Genomic DNA, 16,658 nt, shown 5'->3' with positions numbered 1-16,658 from the left:
TTTTTTTTTTTAGACAAATAGAATGTAAATAAACCTTGCTGACATTTTTGATCAGTTGAATGTGTCCATGCTGACAACTATAAAAAAATGTTTTTAAAAATACTGACCCCCCCTTAACAATAAGTGGGATATATGGTAATGTAGGTGTTTTGCATAGTGTGCTGTAGGAAAAACACAGGTTGATTCAATTATGGAAGAGCATAGCTTCATTGCTGCTGAGTTTGGAGGATGTAGATTGAAAACTTTAGGAGTTACATTTACAAGTTTTGGTCTATGGTTAGAGAGTTAGAAAAAATCCCTACCCCTGTTTGTACAATATCAGCATGTTGGTTTTGTCAAGCCAACATAATTCGACCAGGCGAGCAGGACAGATGCCTTCAGTTACTCAACCTTGTGCTGTTCGTCACTGTCTCTTTCAGCATGCTGATCTACTACCTCCAATCCATCGCTAGATCACTCAAAGTCACCAACAGCCAGCTGAGACTGCAGCTGCAGACCGTGAGTTACTCGAAATTGAATATCATCATGATGTATTTCAGTTCATTTAACAGATCCGTGATTTACAATAAGGAACCCGGGCAAAACAGGATGAGGTCTTTGGATTTCATATAATCTCATTTCTCCAGCAGTTTATTTTATAACGCTAATTAAATCTCCTGTTGCAGGAGCGCACGGATGACAAGAAGAAAGTATTTCAGTTAGCTGCAGGTACTTTGTCTATAAACTATCTTCATTATGAATACAAGAGAACGTTTCGGGCCCATTTCAGTAACGGACTCACAATATATAACGTCATAAACCAATATCAGCTTGTCACCAGTTGGCTGGACATTTGGGTGTGTAAATGTGTGATTTACAGCACATCTGCAGGCACCTGAGGGCGGCGATAAAAAGCCGGAACAAGAGAGCGACATTACTAGTATGGAGTCGTCCGCCCGCTCCACCTCCCCTCCACGCCGCAACGGCAGCATCACCAACTTCGAATCTCCCGTTCGCCATGGCAACAGCATCCGGACCATAACGCAGTCGGCTTCACGGCCTGACATCCCTAGAGCTGCTGGAGCGACGCAGAGCCCCACTGTCCCTGTGCGGCAGAAACACAAAGCGGAGCCCGTGGCCAGTAGGTCTGTGCTGCTCTGTGGCTTTATATTTCACTGCTGCTTAGCTTCCATGCATCTGCAGTTCATGAAGCTTCACTGCCCTCCATTTCTGTCCATGTAGTTCTTTCAGAATGTACAGCAGCCCCTCAGTTCCTCAAAGACAAGTACGACGAGTGGAGTACATACCCATCAGGTTTGGCATCTTTGTGAAGTTTGATTATGAATAAACATAATTCTGCAATTTCTTTCTACCTATGACGGTAATCTATTAAAACATTGCTCCAGAATTCAATTCAAATTAAGCTCTATTAAAAACAATGTGGCATAATATAGATTACTGCATAAAATAATATCTGTCCTCATTTTTTTTTAAGTGCAAATCATGATTACGGCAGTGTTGTTATTGTTAAGTAAAACTGAAACTATTTAAAATCATTTTGTTTATTGAAATAAAGCTGAAACTAAATAAATTATAAATATTAACATGAAGCCTTAAAAAAATAGAAATGTTGCTTTGGCAACTAACTGAAGTTTAAGTACTACAATTACTAAAAACCAAAACGGAAATAAATATAAAGCTAAATAGAAATAACTAAAAACTAATAAAAATTACAAAAGCAGATAAGTTACTAATTAACTGATGCTGGGAAGTTTTTCAGTCAGGGTTTTCGTCAAAATTCCAATTGCAAATGTGTTTTCTCTTGCAGTGCGTTTGTATGATGGTTCAAACACCTCTTTAATTTGAATAATTTTTGTGAATTCTGCTGTTAATAAATGTTGTTGATTAAAAAAGTGAACTAAAATCACACTAATACGCATTCAGTCATCTATATAATAATAGGTGATTTGAACTGAAAGGCTAAACCACGACACAGGCATTTTTCATAAATGTCAGGTAGAAGCGGCTTACCACATTTTTTATTGGGGTTGTCACATATATTTTAAATGTTAATAATTAAATATCAACTAGCCCCAGTCCCCTACTGGATGAAAATCAAAACAGGAAGAGACAATAATTAAGACAACAAAAAGCACAATCTCTTCAGCGTCCTGTTTCAATAGAAAATATATCTAATTTTTAATTGCACTCAGCAAGTGATTTAATATGTTTTTTGTTGTTGTTGCTGTTCTTTTAATTCCTGCAATGAAGTATGAACCTAATTCTGCTTAAATTGTCTTTCTTTCTCTCTAGGTTCATATTTGACTCACGAAGCCAGTGGGTTGGATGAACACGGTGAGGTACAGGAGGCGTTCCTCAATGGTAATGATGCCAGCCAAGGCAAGAAGGAGTACCTACTGTAGCGCCGCCCTAGTGGAGCTCTTCAGAAACACTGGACCGCTGCAGAGTGCACACCGCAACACACACTGTTCCCAAACAGACCTACACACCACCACAACGACAACCAGAGGGAATCACAATCGTGCCATATGAAGCTGGAGTGGGAAGGAGAGGATGGAGACAATAATGGAGCGGGGTGGAGAGCGAGAGAGCCGAGAGGAGAGGATAATTACTATGATTGAAAGAGACCATCACACACACTCTTTCTGTTTTTACTTGCTTTTACAATAGACAACTAGCCATAATTGTAGGACCAGGAGAGAAAAGTGTCAATTCAAAACAGGCTGATCCATAACTGGGTGAAACAGCATCGCTGTGGGAAGCCGCAAAGGGCTTATGAGCTATTGAATGTCCCAATATGAGCAAATTGAAATTCCCTGCATTTGCCAAAGCATTTGGGCCTCAGAGACTGAGCTGGTAGACAATAAATCCACCAATGACAGCGCTGAGAGCTCAGAGCCGTCCTCATAAAGTATTCATCTGCGCTTTTCATCTGGCGACTCCATTATCTGCTCATGTTGGCCAAAACCTGTTGACTTGTGAAGAAAAGTTTCTCCCGTTTTGATCCTCTCTCGGTGACTCCCTGTTTCCCCCTCTCCAATGCTCCTTCCTCTCCCTCCTCTATCTCTCCACTATTGTTTGTTAATAATTAAGTGATCAGACATGTTCTCTTTTATGAGAGGAATGAATTGGAGCGGACCGCTCACTCTGACGCTGTAAAAAGGGGCTTAATTATCGCAGAGAGTCACTGGAAACGTGAAACCGTGAGTAGCTCGACTTGGGTGAGAAAAAACAGGAAGGGAGTTTGAAGAGAACATGTAAGAAATTTTAATGTTTTTTTTTTTTCTTTTTTGATTGCTCAACACGAAAACACGTACACAATGAAACATATCTCTTAAGTCATTATTTGTATGAAAAAGTCTACAAAGTAAGTTAAATGACTCTTTTAAGAAAAAAAAACATTTACTTTTGTGCACATTACCAGCGATTCTATCTTACTAACACATAATATTAGCTTAGAGCTGCAAAACTGAACAAACTACTGTTACGTCATCTTTAAAAAAAAAAATTTCAAAATTCAAAAAAAAAATTATATATTTTGTTTGTCTTTAAAAGATATCAGAGGTCTTAATTGTTTTTATGAATTATTATTTGGACTATTATGATCGTTGTTATTGTTATTATTATTATTCTTACTGTTATTATAATTGTAAATGTTATAAATTGTATACTTCCCATGCTTTAGTTTTACCAGTAGAAACAGCTGTGTACCCACTTTTCTATTTCCTCTTTCATTCTCTTCTGTCCTTCTTGATCCTCTGTGTCTTTCCTTCTAATTGTCCGTCTCCTCTTCGTCTTTCACTTCCTGTTTATTTTGTAGTCTTTGCGTCGCTGTTGATATAGCTAACTGTACATCTTTATAGGGGAAAGATACCAAGCACGACAAAATAAAAAATACTTAAAAGAATCTCCTGTAAAAGACTGATTTTCTGACTTCGAGAAGCCGACACAATCAAGATTCACCAGTGGCAATAAGGAGAGCAGCAAGGAAAAAGGAGAGGATATTTTAATTAGCAGAAGCTGCCAGCAGAGATGAAAGCTGTGTGACTGAGATGATGAATCATAGGACTCCTATGTCAAAAGAGCAGCAGACACCGAAGAGAGAAAGCAGGTGCATTAAAATAGGACTCCTCTACAGCGTTGGCGCGACGGGGGGGCCTGAGGGGGCCCGGCCCGGCCACCTCGGTCACTGTGCCCCCTCACCTCTGGTGCCGTCTCCATAGTGGGCGCCCTGGTTTTAGTCGGTGAGGCAAGGTACTGCCCTGGGAAGGTATATTTATCCATTAGAATTATATATTTTTTCATTCTTATTCTGTTCTGATACGGTTAAATTTAAAGGATTTGTTGTAAAGTGAGGGGAACTAAAATATCCTATAGTGTTCATAATGTTGGTACATTATAACATTATTAGGCCTGCCGTTATTCTGAAAATTACATCTGAAAATTACTTTCAGAAATTTTTTTTTTTTTCAAAGCAGCCCCCCCCCCATTATTCCACTGCAATCAATATACGATTGTGTCAGAAGCCACTTGCTGAGCGCTCCGGGAGGGGTGGGTCTACATTTAAAAGCCGAGGGGAGGATGACTGATCGATGTGTTTGTACTCTATTGATGGAGAGGCTCTGCAGAAGCCTGTCATAAACAGTAACTGTCACATGGCAATCAAAGCACACACTGCGTTACCTGCTGTTCTGCTCGCTTTGAGCAGCTCCTTAGATAAAGAAAGACATAGCCTATGCTAGCAATTTTCTTTTAGTACAAGTATAAATGCTTCACAAAGCATGGTCAGTTGCTAATTTTGGGTCTTCTGCAAAGCAAGTAACGCTTCAGTGAGCCGACAAACTCCAAACGTGGAGTTCAAATGACAGCCATAGACTTCATCTGAACTTCATCAATCTCTTGCAATTTTGTTTATGGGAGCTCGGCTGGCATCTCAAAGGCAGATCCATGGGTAATAAACCATATGCTGGTCAAACAGCGCATCAAACCTTCCTTCAGCTTTATCCAAGGACGATAAACGGTTACGTTCTGTGCGTGACGGATTTGAAGCTTCCGAGCTCCTTGTAATGACCCCATTGAAGAGGATATGGACTAGAGCAGGTGCGATGAATTGACTGAAGCCACTTTAGTGATGAAAGATTGTCATATCGGCAGGAAGCTAAAAGGCTCTCGAGCGGAGAAAACAATCAAATGAGCTCTCGGTTAGGGAGAGCTTTTACTTGTTTTCCCTTTTGGGCAGTTTAGCTTCACTCAATAATTCACCTCGGCTTTGGAGGTTAGTGCAGACTTTAATAAGAGAGAAAGGCATTTGCAAGAAAATGAGTTGAAGACAATGATCAAGAAAGGAAAAAGTGCTAGACAAATCAAAGTCGGGGCTATACAAAGACAAAGTGAGTGAAAGTAACATTAGATGGAGGATTTCATGCTTGAAACTTAATAGGCGGATTGGGGGAGTGAGACGGCAAGGAGGGAGAGGAAGACATGGAGATCACAACACAAATATTCAGATACAAGTCATTTCTTACACTAGCACTGGCACAAGTGAGCAAAAAGAATAATGCAATTAGTGTGAAACGGCTTTTATTCAGGCTGCACATAAGAAGTACGCATTTAATCAAAACAGCTGTTTTCCCTGGGAGTTATTGAGTGGTTAATTATCTCGATGCATTCAAACAGTCTCTCCCACTTGATATGCTATTATAGTTGTTATAATTAAACATTCAGATCAAACCAAAAGCTTGTGCTGGGTTTGAACATTGATGGGACACATTTTAATGTACTATATTTAATCATGTATAAGTATGCAAACATATTGATGTATTCCTATAACAGTCTTCTGACATTGTTGCTTAAATCATTTCACAGTTAATCCTGGAGTATCACTGGGATTAAACATGGCAGCAGTGGAAAATTTATTGGACCATTTTTGCCACATAACAGGAATTTACAAAGTGCTTTTTAATGATTCATTACATCTTCAATCAGAAAGGTTTATTACTGCACCAGTTTTGTTCATAGATTGCTTATTTGTTGGTGGTTGCATGAAACTAAGGTCTGAAAAATATTGCTTGCATATTGTAACAATTTGATCATTTTTCAGCCCCCAGAAGAATTCATTATTTCCAAGCCAAAAAAGGTCTTGTCTGGGAAGCCATGTTCAGGGTATGATAACTCAAGAATTATGATTGCTAGCCTCACAGGAATTGGAAGATACATACACAAACTTGTTTCCTTCGAATCCAAACGGTTCAGTGTCCCTGCTGAGTTCAAGTATTTTCATAATTGGCCCCTAAAGTTGGAAAAAAGTGAAAACTTTTTAGACGTGGGTGGTATTGGGGCCTTAATCATAAAAACACCAAGGATACAAATAAATGTGTTTTGATCTTAAAACCAAAGTCTTGATTGGCTTTGTCAAATTTGCAAGTCCATGAGCAGAATGTGAGATGTTAATATTTTAGTCAGGTTCGGTACAATATTTTGCTCATTTTTAGGCACTCATTTGGCTGAATGAAAATGTTTCATGTAACTATGTTAATTAGAATAAACTGACCAAATACAATTGAAATTTCATTCAAATTGAAATGGGTAGTGTAAACCTTTGATAATATTAGCCTAGACATGAAAACATTCCATCAGATTGGCTTCTATACGAATAACGAATATACACTACAAATAACAATACAGTTGAAATCATCAGTTGGAAAGAATTCATTGAGAATAAAAAATGTGCCCATTTAAAAATTACTAATGACTACAGTTAAATGGGTACATTTTAGAGAAACATGGAATGTATGTGTATAATAATTTCAGGGGACTCAAAAAATGACCATTTTACTCATGCTTTAGATTTAGGTTTCAAATAACACAAAAAACTATGAAAAGAATCGTTGTGCAGCAACACACTTCTTTAATTCAATCTGAAATGACATGGATCGACCCTAATGCAAATACACTGCAGAAAGCCTGGCATCTGCCATGAGCTAGTATTGGATTAGTTTTACTCAACTGCTGAATATAATTTCATATAACCCATGCAAGGACTCTACAGATAACTTTTGGTGTAAGTGACCTCTTCACATGACATCCCATCACATCTCTTTGCCTTTCAGTGTCGGTCCAGGGTGACTGAAATCGTCCACTGAACGGAAAGCACTCCCCACAGATTTGACTCGAGAGGAGATAACACTCGAGGTCAGGTAGGGCGCGGATAACAAGGTGCACTCAAAGCCTACCTGCTGAGAGGTGTTGGTGAAGAGAAGTGGGGGCACTAGGCTATACATCTGGAAGAGAACAGAGGCCGTCAGTGAGGTCCAGCTGGGTCTAGCAGCGCTCGGGGCGAAAAGTAACAAAGCATGGGTGATGTGCAGGGGCAGGCAAAGCATTACTAGTAGAGAAATAGAGAGAGCCAATGAGCGAGACCACACTGAGCTTCGTTTCTGAGAAAACGTGGAGCTCGCAGGAACCTGCTGTGGCATGAAACACATCAAGTCCAAAAACACACCCAACAGAACCAACAAAGGGATACCAAACACAGTGACGGCATAAACATACACCATGAAGACTGGACTGAGTGTGGTGTCGGGGGCACAGATGCCCCAATGGCTGCCGTGGATCTCCGCGTATGTGAAGTTCCCATTGTCCTCCACCAGGAACTTGGATAGAAAACCTCCGTAAGGCAAGAACTGCCCGATTACAGAGCGATCCTGTGGGTAGGGACGTTTGGGAGGGAGGGCAGGGGTGGTATAATTGGCTTCAGGCCATTCATTCATCCCCAGTCCAGCCGTATTGTCGTCCGCAGCAGCTCCCCAGGTATCAGAAGAGTTGGAAACGATGAACTGGCCAAAGGCGATGATCACTGAAATGACCCAGCAGAGCAGCACCAAGCACAAAACCCGCCTACGAGTCACTAAGCCTGCATATCTGAAAGAAACATAAGCTCCGTCCTGAATTTTTACTGTTTAGCATATTCAGCACAATTTAATACTATGATTTTATAGTCAGCACAAATCAAGTCTTTCATGTTATTTCACATATGCAAAAATCCAAATAGCTGAGAACTTGCTGAACTTCTCAAACATAAGCACTGTAAGCAAGGTCAGGATGTTCACACTCACTAGTTCCCCAGGCGGCACTGCAGATGTATATTAAGAGTTAGTAGAAGCAGGAGGCACATTGTGAACTGCCTGAGCAGGAGGGGGCAGGAGACCATAGCGATACAGGTGTACAGGCACTGGGAGGTCCTCAGGTTCAAGAGCACAGACACAGGAGCGCCCACAATACTGCCCACTGACCCAACCAAGCCGAGGCAGCGCTTCAGGCATGCAGATGTGCTCCAGCTTCTAGTTTCTGGCCCAACTGCAGCACAACAAGCAGCCAAGCACAACCTCACACTCACTCCAATCACCAGCACCGCTATTATACACAGAATCAGGGAATATAGCCACATGGAATACATGATCCCCTAGGAAAGAGAGGAGAGGGAGATTAAATATGAATTATAGAATTAAATATGAATTAATTAAAAATTGGCTTTGGATAAAAGTCTATGCTAAATGAATAAATGTCATTTTGGTGATATCAACAGCAATTGAATCCTCATGTTTGGTCCCTGCTTCTTACTCCCCTGGCCGTCCCTTCTTGTCAACACCCCAGGTAAAGTTAACACTAAAACGAATGTGGATCAAAAAGTTATATCATATTGACACATTATTTGTCATGTCATTTTACATTCCAGGCAATCTTCACTTAGAATGTTTTGATCAGAATCAGAATTATTTAATTGGATTGATTAAAATTATATAAGCATTATTATTAGAAATATTGAATATTTATAATGACATATATACATTTATATAATAATAATTATTATTGTTTTTGTTGTTATTATTATAAAAATTAAAATATAAATTAATGGTAATTATTATTGTTATTATTATAAAAAATACACCATATATAATAATTATATAGTTGATTCATTTATCAGTAATGTTATTAAGTGATATTAATTTAATATAAATATAATATTGTAGAATTTGCATCACTACCCTCCAGTTTATGTTTATGGGTTCTGCATAACCCCTATTTGTTTATGTATTCAGTTCATGCAGTTTTACACAGGTACACAAATACATTATTTGTTTAGGCCTACATAAGTTGTTATAAATAATCAACCTTATATTATTAATATTGTTAATTTTAATAATTATATAATTAATATTATTAATAATATAATTAATATATAATTATATTGTATTATAATAATATAATACAATATGAATTTCCCAAAAAATTAAATAATAATTAAATTTATATTGCAAAATTTGCATCACCGTCTTTATGTTTGTGGGTTGTGCATGACCCATATTTGTTTACTATGGTATTCAATACAAGTGGTTTTACACAGGTAAATACATTGTCTACATATGTAATTATATTTAACCATGTTTATTCATGTTGTCATTCAGCTGATGCTTTCATACAAACAGTAGCCTACATTACATTGTATTTGTATAGGGACAGTGCCCAAGTAATATATATATACATACAGTGCCTTGCGAAAGTATTCATACCCCATTCATTTTTTCACATTTTGTTATGTTGCTGCCTTACAATATGAATGCTCCTGAGCTAAATTTCAACTGTCCCAGATAAGGGTATGAATACTTATGCATGCTTACTTATGGAATCATTTAAGTTTTTTATTTTTAATAGCTTTTTTAAAGGTTTTTTAATAAAACCTGTTTTTTGCTTTACCATTATGGTGTATGGAGTGTAGATTGATGTGGGAAAAAAGTAATTTAAAGCAGTTTAGCATAAGGCAGCAACTTAACAAAATGTATAAAAAATGGTGAGTTCTGAGGCTGGCTGATCTCTGTCAGTCTCAGCACCAGCTGAAGGAGGGGACTCTTAGGGAGGCTCTCTCTCTCTCTCTCTCTCTCTCTCTCTCTCTCTCTATATATATATATATATATATATCAGGTTATATAATACGATTTTTTTTATCACCAGATGATGCCCGATGGTTACTGAAAAAATAAATTAATAAATATAATAATTATAATAATAATAAAATTAATACCATATTTGACCCACGTATGGGTTTAAGACAGAGAGCTGGATACAGGAAGACAATAAAACACAAGATTCCTCATGGCTTTTGTGGTTTACACATTGAAAAGGTTAGCGGATATTGTTGTGACAGTGCATCCATACAGCTATGTGATCGCAAACTACAGCGTGGAAAAGCCTGAAAAGTCACGCACGTATCAACAGCCGCTACGACAACCCAATCACATAGGCTACTTGCTTCACTGCTCTGATAGACAGGTTATTTCATTTTGTGCCCAGACAATGGAAAATACATATTTGCGATTAAAAAAAGCTGTTAAAATATCCCCCGAAACGCTTCAATATGCCACCTGTCTATTTATCATAATGAGTTTGACCTTTTCAACAGCCACTGACAGTAATCAGTCTGAGAAAGCCCGTGAGTGCTTTATAGTAGCTAAATTGCACAGTCTCTTAATCCAGTGCTCCTCACAAGCGCGGGCTGGGCCGCTGGGTCTGCTCTTCTTTCATTGTTTTCCCCACTCATACAAATTGATTAGTTTAAATAATTAATGGTGTAAAAGTTAGAAGTCGTCTCATTGTTCCGCTCCTATTGTAATGCTTCTGCACTTCACTCTCCGCACAATTAATTTCTCTGGCTAATCAACTATGAGCCCAACGACACACAAACACTCGCGGATTCACGGCCCTCCACTGACGAAAAGAACAGGAAATGTGTTAATAAAAAAACCAGCACGTTTACAATTGAATAAAAGATGAGAGAAACAAGTTGTTGAAATACCGTAATTGGACGCGAAGATAAATACGAATCTGTCAGCTCAGAGTTTCCTCCGTCACCCAATGCTGTCACGCGCTCCGTGGGTCTCAAGTGTGCTGATGGACAGAGCGAACACATAATAATAAACCATTTTTACCAAAACTTCTCCCTTTAGTTTAGTGTGTGCTTATCAATTTAAGTGTGTGAGCAAAATTGCCCATTCCATTTGGCCAGTTCAAAGGGCAGCCTCGCCACCATAAATATAGGCTACATCAATTTCATTCAGGAACACATAAAGACTCAGCTCACATATACACTTTTAGATATGCACAGTCTGAGACAGACACACACCAGCACCGATGTGCGCAGCCTCTAAAGTAAACAGATATGGCAATAATGATTGGGTAGAAAGAAGAATGAAGGGGAGATGAAGAGCTTATCTGTTTGGGAGTTTAGGTGTTGATGCACATGAACTAATTCAGTTCTCAGCAGGGTATGAAATGATAGATTTCTACCACGGTTCAATAAAGCAGCTTCATTGCTTTTCTTTAAGCAAAAAAAAACAACAACAACAAAAAAGTTGTACTAATACACAACATGACCTTCACAAGACAGTCTTGAGGTTAGGAAAGTATTCTAGACCTCCTGTTGTTTTGAATATAAGGGCACACTATTGGTGTTGGGGGTCAAAATTACCCCCTTTGGCTTCCATGCAATTTGCCAAAAATCAACTCTATGAAAAACACTCACGTCATGTTAAAATGTATAACCTCTGTTACAGCTTGTCAGAGACAAAGAATATAAAATATGAACTCCTGTTGTTAAAAAATAGTCCCTTTGTGTTAGTGGTCAATTTGACCCACATACTTGTAGACCAACTAATAGTAGTGACTATTTGCACCGTAGTGTGCAAATAATAACTAACATTATTTGTACTGATTGTAAATAGTATTTATTTCTGCCTTATTGTTTTGTCTGGCTCACAAACCCTTGTGAGGGAAAAATGGGTTTCTCACACTTACTTTCAATGCTGCAACAGACTTGTAATATAGGGAGCCAGAAAACTAACAACCAAAAACATAATTTTACAGATTTATGACTGTGAAACTCAAATAGATGAAGAAATAGAAGATTCAGAGGACTGAATGAAGAGTCTGAATGAAGTGAATAAAGAAGATTGAAGTGATTGAAGATTCTTTGAATAACCTTCAAGTCTTAAATGTATTAAGTTTTGATGTATTTTATGTTTTAGTTTTTGACAAGCTACGGTAAAGGTTTTTTACCTGACTCTTTGCTGTTTTTCAGTAGATTTGTGTAAATTGCATAGAAACCAATGGGGGTCAGTTTGACCTCTAACACAATCGTTGTCACCAAAATGTATACAGCCTTTCCGAAACACATTTATGTGTCAAAAGTTTGCATGTACATTCATGGCCCTAAATGAGAAAAAGTCACATGATGAAGAAATAAATAGTTTAACCCAGAGGTCGTCAATCCTGCTCCTGTGAACCCAATGTCCTGCAGAGTTTAGTTTCAGCCAATCAAACACACCTATAAAGCAGCTAATCAAGCTCTTCAGGATCACTTGAAAATACACAGGCAGGTTGAAAATAAACTTTGCAGCACAGTGGGTTCCCAGGAGCAGGGTTGAAGACCTCTGATTTAACCAGTGTTTTAAACAGTTTAAATATCAAATGTTGGTCCCTGACCCCCAGCACAATATGCCTTTTGATGACATGTTTCAATGGTTATTAACATAGTAAGTCTATTTTATTTTATATTATCCTTTAAAAAAATAACGTACATTTATAACACTATGCTTTGTGTTTTCTTACCTTGACATTAAGAAAATTGGTTGCTGTTTGTTTCTAAAACAACAGCTGAGGAAGTGACAGAGAGAAAATTTGACATCTTTCTTCTGATGAATGTAATCTATCTCTATTTTTTGCTCTCTTTTGGAAAGTCACAGAAATGTTATTGTGGATTTTGTCTTTTGCTATTAAAGCAAATGGGAACTCAAAAATTACATTACAAGTTTACCCGACTATGACGACTTCTGTTTCTGAGAACCCTGGAAATATGAAAAGTGTCCATATGGAGGGCTATATCAGGGGTGTCCAAACCTGTTCCTGGGGGGCCACTGTCCTGCAAAGTTTAGCTACATCCCTAATTAAGCACACCTGAACCAGCTAATAGCAGACTAACTGACTAAACTTCCAGGCAGGTGTATTGAAGTCATTCTCTGCAGGACATCAGCCCTCCAGGAGCAGGATTAGACACTCTTGGTCTAAAGCTGGGGTGCCCAATCCTGTGTGTTTGATCAGGGTTGGAGCTGAACTTTGCAGGGAGGTAAATCTCCAGGAACAGGATTGGGCACCCATGGTCTAAAGTGATGGATGCAGTGGTGGGCATACTGTGAATTGATCAATGTCCCACCTGCATGCAGGCTGCAGCTAATAAGACGTGGCAAAAGGTGTGTGGAAGTCATATACATGCTTATATGTGGTAAATATGTGGTTATTTTTAATGATTATTAAAAATAATGGTATTGTTTAAATAATGGTTATTTATGGCATTTATTGTTCCCTGAAGAATCCATGATCCATTGCACAGAAGCTTCTTAAGATTATTAAAAATGGTTTTTACAAAAAATTTCACCATTTCACAAAAATTGTTTACTTTTAAGAACTGTTCACTGAAAAATTCTTTGTGGAACCCAAAATGGTTCTTCTACTAATAATGGTTCTTTATTGGCATTGATGGTTCTTTATAGTGGAACTATAAAGGTATAAAGTTTATAAAGGTTCTTTATAGTGGAAAAAGCTTCTACCTCACTGCATGAAATCATACACATAAAAAAGCAAAAAACAAAACAAACAAAAAAAAAACCTTAATTGGTCTGTTGAAAATCATATGCATTTGTTTAGCTCTCACTACCTGAAATGAGAAACTTCCTTCAGAAACAGCTGGGAAAAAATTACAGACTTACATGCACTCACGTGTATTTTGATAATGAAAAACACTCTAATACTAACTTTAGTTTGTTTAAAAATAGCTGAACTTTGGAACCCATTTGTTTCTTGTTGCTATAGCCATCATCACTATATCTATTCACCATACGCTGAACATCAATGCCCTTCACTTCCAAAGCTTTGCAGTGTGCATGTGGCCAAAGTGTTAATCCATAACCACAAGATTTAGCACAATGACTGGTCCACAAAGAACAGTTCAGTTGAATCACCAGTGGCGGGCCGTGCATTTTACACCTAGGCCTTCAGGCAACACGATTGCTGAAATATGATTGGATAAAAGCTCTAATATAAACATACACTGCTGGAAGCAGTGCAACCAAGAGAAAAGCTATGAAATGAAAAGAATAGACTATTGGAAATAATTTAATACACATTCATGGAAAAATATATTAAACTAAATCAGTGATTCTGATAGTGTTTAGGCCAGCAGAGAAGGCTTTGCTGGCCCTGACAGCCCACCACTGTGAATCACAACCTAAAATTAACTCATAGCCAATATTAGGACATATTAGCCAATTGTGGATCAAATTTGCCAAATTTAACTCACTTCATAAGAACATGAGTGTGTTGTTAAGGACCTAATACCAATATACAGTTATGTGCTTATATAAAGAAGAAATCTTTATATAATAGCCTATATTAAGAATTCTTCTCTAGGTCCTCCTGCTTTAAACAGTTGCTACTGTTTTGCTGGCTAATGGCATACTTGCCATCACTGTGATTTACTCTCTCTGTTATAGACCATTTATATTAATAAAAAAAATGTTTTAGTCATTTGTCTCAAATGACTATTTATTTAAACATAGCTACTTTGTCTGAACTTTAAACCGCATAAACACATTTCATTACACCAAATACACAAAATAATGTTCTTTTTAGCAGCATCATATGACCCCTTTAAATGAAAAACAAAGCGTAATGTTTTATTTATGTGTGCCTAAGTGAACACAAATTATACTAAACTGCATAACTGTTACATTTACATAATAGTTATTATATTTTTGTTCACAAAACATTCTGGCAAAGTTTTTACATTTGGCATAATACTTCGTGAAGCTGAACAGAACTCCATCGCTGTAGCTTGTTCAAATCTCGCGATAACAAACGCGACTCGCCCCTGTTAACACGCATAGGAAACCCTGCATGTCCCTCTTCTTTTTGCTGTCCACAAGCAAGGTAAATCATACTCCGTAGCTTTCTAGGTGATAAAGTGACTTATGAGAATTGTTTGCCACGATTTCGCTCCTACAATCAACTTATTATGTATCAGTACTCATACTAACATCGGACTATCAATAAAATGATACAGAAGTGCTTAGTTTTTTGACAATTAAAAATGAGATCGCATGCTATGAATTCCCGGTGTTCAATGGCACAGCGCCTATGCAGCCGCATTGAGGCCTGCTGTACTCGACATGTGTCACTTTACCTAGCTGCAAAAAGAGGCGTTATTAGTAGTAATTGCAATAAATCGTTGCATGATCTAAAACGCTAGTCTTATATTTTGTTGTTAGTCACTAGAATTTGGTGGTATGGTCTGTTTTTCCGCGTCAGAATAAACGCGGTCGTTAGCCGCGTTGCTAACACAATGCCTCTGAACATCTACTTACGCAAAAAATTGTGTTAATATTTGGACTTGTTTTCTGTATTTTACGCTGCCTCTAGGCTTCCTCAAATATAACTTATTCATGTTAGCTAGCTAAACGTTTTATATGTGACTTGCTGTTGTTCGAAAGAACTGTAAAATACCAGTATGTGACTAATTTAAAATTGATTATGGTTTTCAGATGCCAGGCGGTGGTGTAACCGTGAAAGACGTCAACCAGCAGGAGTTTGTCCGCGCGCTGGCAGCCTTCCTCAAGAAGTCAGTTAAACTGTCTTTGTGTTCAATGATTATATCCTTATTTTTATAAGCTCGTGACACCTTAATAAAGTAGTTTTGGCTGTGTGTACTGAAGCTCATTTTGAACCCTGGTGTTTTGACAGGTCGGGGAAGCTAAAGGTGCCAGACTGGGTTGACATTGTTAAGTTGGCCAAGCATAAAGAGCTGGCTCCCTGCGATGAGAACTGGTTTTACATCAGAGCTGGTGAGTGTGATGTGTGTTTTATAAAAGCTCATGGATGTGCATGAAACTAAGACTTTCATGCATTGCACTTTGTGCAAATTCATCCAAGCAAACCACTCATACTGTAGAACTAGGATGCTGGCTGTGCATCTGTTAACTTGAGTCATGCACCGCACTTATGCTTTCTGCTGGGTGTGTGCAATATATTTATATCAGGAAATCATCTGTAATTATGTGCATCTGTCAAGAAGCTAGTGATATTATGATTTGTATTCAGTATTTCTTTATGGAATACAGTCAGTATTCCTTTGCCGGGTCTCTATGGAATAGGTCCCCATTTTGGTCCCAGTTTTGTTGCATAAAATTGAATTATCTTGCAAATATTTCAGTGTTTCCCACAGGATTTTGTGAGACTGGTTGGTGGACCTCAGTTCGGATCCGGGAAGCCCCCCGGAAGAAAATTTTGTACATGTTAAAGTAGGGGTGCTCCGATTGATTGGCTACCGATCACTATCGGCCGATAATCACGTTGAGATGATCAATCAGCGGTCTCTAAAAAGGCAGATCTCAAAAAAACGATCTCAAGCTGATGACGCTGCCGTGAGAGGTTTGGCACAACATGCAGCGGCACCGTCTCAATCTCTGTCAGGCGCGGGTGAAATAATTATAATACTGAAGGTGAAGTACTCGCCTTCATATTTTTTCATTAAATAACTTATAAAGTAATTTGAAAAC

At 38.1% G+C, this 16,658-nt stretch overlaps 2 protein-coding genes and 1 long non-coding RNA gene across 5 annotated transcripts in view; all 3 read left to right on the top strand.

The window, feature by feature from the left end:
- The window catches only part of LOC107723444 (cell adhesion molecule 4-like), a 156,522-nt gene extending 152,991 nt beyond the window's left edge, over positions 1–3,531 (top strand). For all 3 annotated transcript variants that reach the window (XM_016532069.1, XM_016532068.1, XM_016532070.1), the window contains one exon: positions 2,293–3,531. In XM_016532069.1, coding sequence (XP_016387555.1) covers positions 2,293–2,402 — 110 coding nt within the window. In that variant the 3' untranslated portion in view covers positions 2,403–3,531. The remainder of the gene's footprint in view (positions 1–2,292) is intronic.
- On the top strand, positions 530–1,294 carry LOC107723446 (uncharacterized). Its single transcript, XR_001637922.1, has 3 exons — positions 530–708; positions 860–1,124; positions 1,222–1,294. It is a non-coding gene; the product is annotated as an uncharacterized LOC107723446 (long non-coding RNA).
- An 11,429-nt stretch (positions 3,532–14,960) lies between the features above and the next one.
- The window catches only part of LOC107723445 (40S ribosomal protein S19-like), an 8,466-nt gene continuing 6,768 nt past the window's right edge, over positions 14,961–16,658 (top strand). The window contains exons 1-3 of the mRNA XM_016532072.1: positions 14,961–15,033; positions 15,645–15,721; positions 15,844–15,944. Coding sequence (XP_016387558.1) covers positions 15,001–15,033; positions 15,645–15,721; positions 15,844–15,944 — 211 coding nt within the window. The 5' untranslated portion in view covers positions 14,961–15,000. The remainder of the gene's footprint in view (positions 15,034–15,644; positions 15,722–15,843; positions 15,945–16,658) is intronic.

Source organism: Sinocyclocheilus rhinocerous, unplaced genomic scaffold (genome assembly GCF_001515625.1).
Source record: "Sinocyclocheilus rhinocerous isolate Xijiao unplaced genomic scaffold, SAMN03320098_v1.1 scaffold241, whole genome shotgun sequence".
Classification (NCBI taxonomy): Eukaryota; Metazoa; Chordata; class Actinopteri; order Cypriniformes; family Cyprinidae; genus Sinocyclocheilus; species Sinocyclocheilus rhinocerous.
This window is presented reverse-complemented; position numbering and strand designations above follow the sequence as displayed.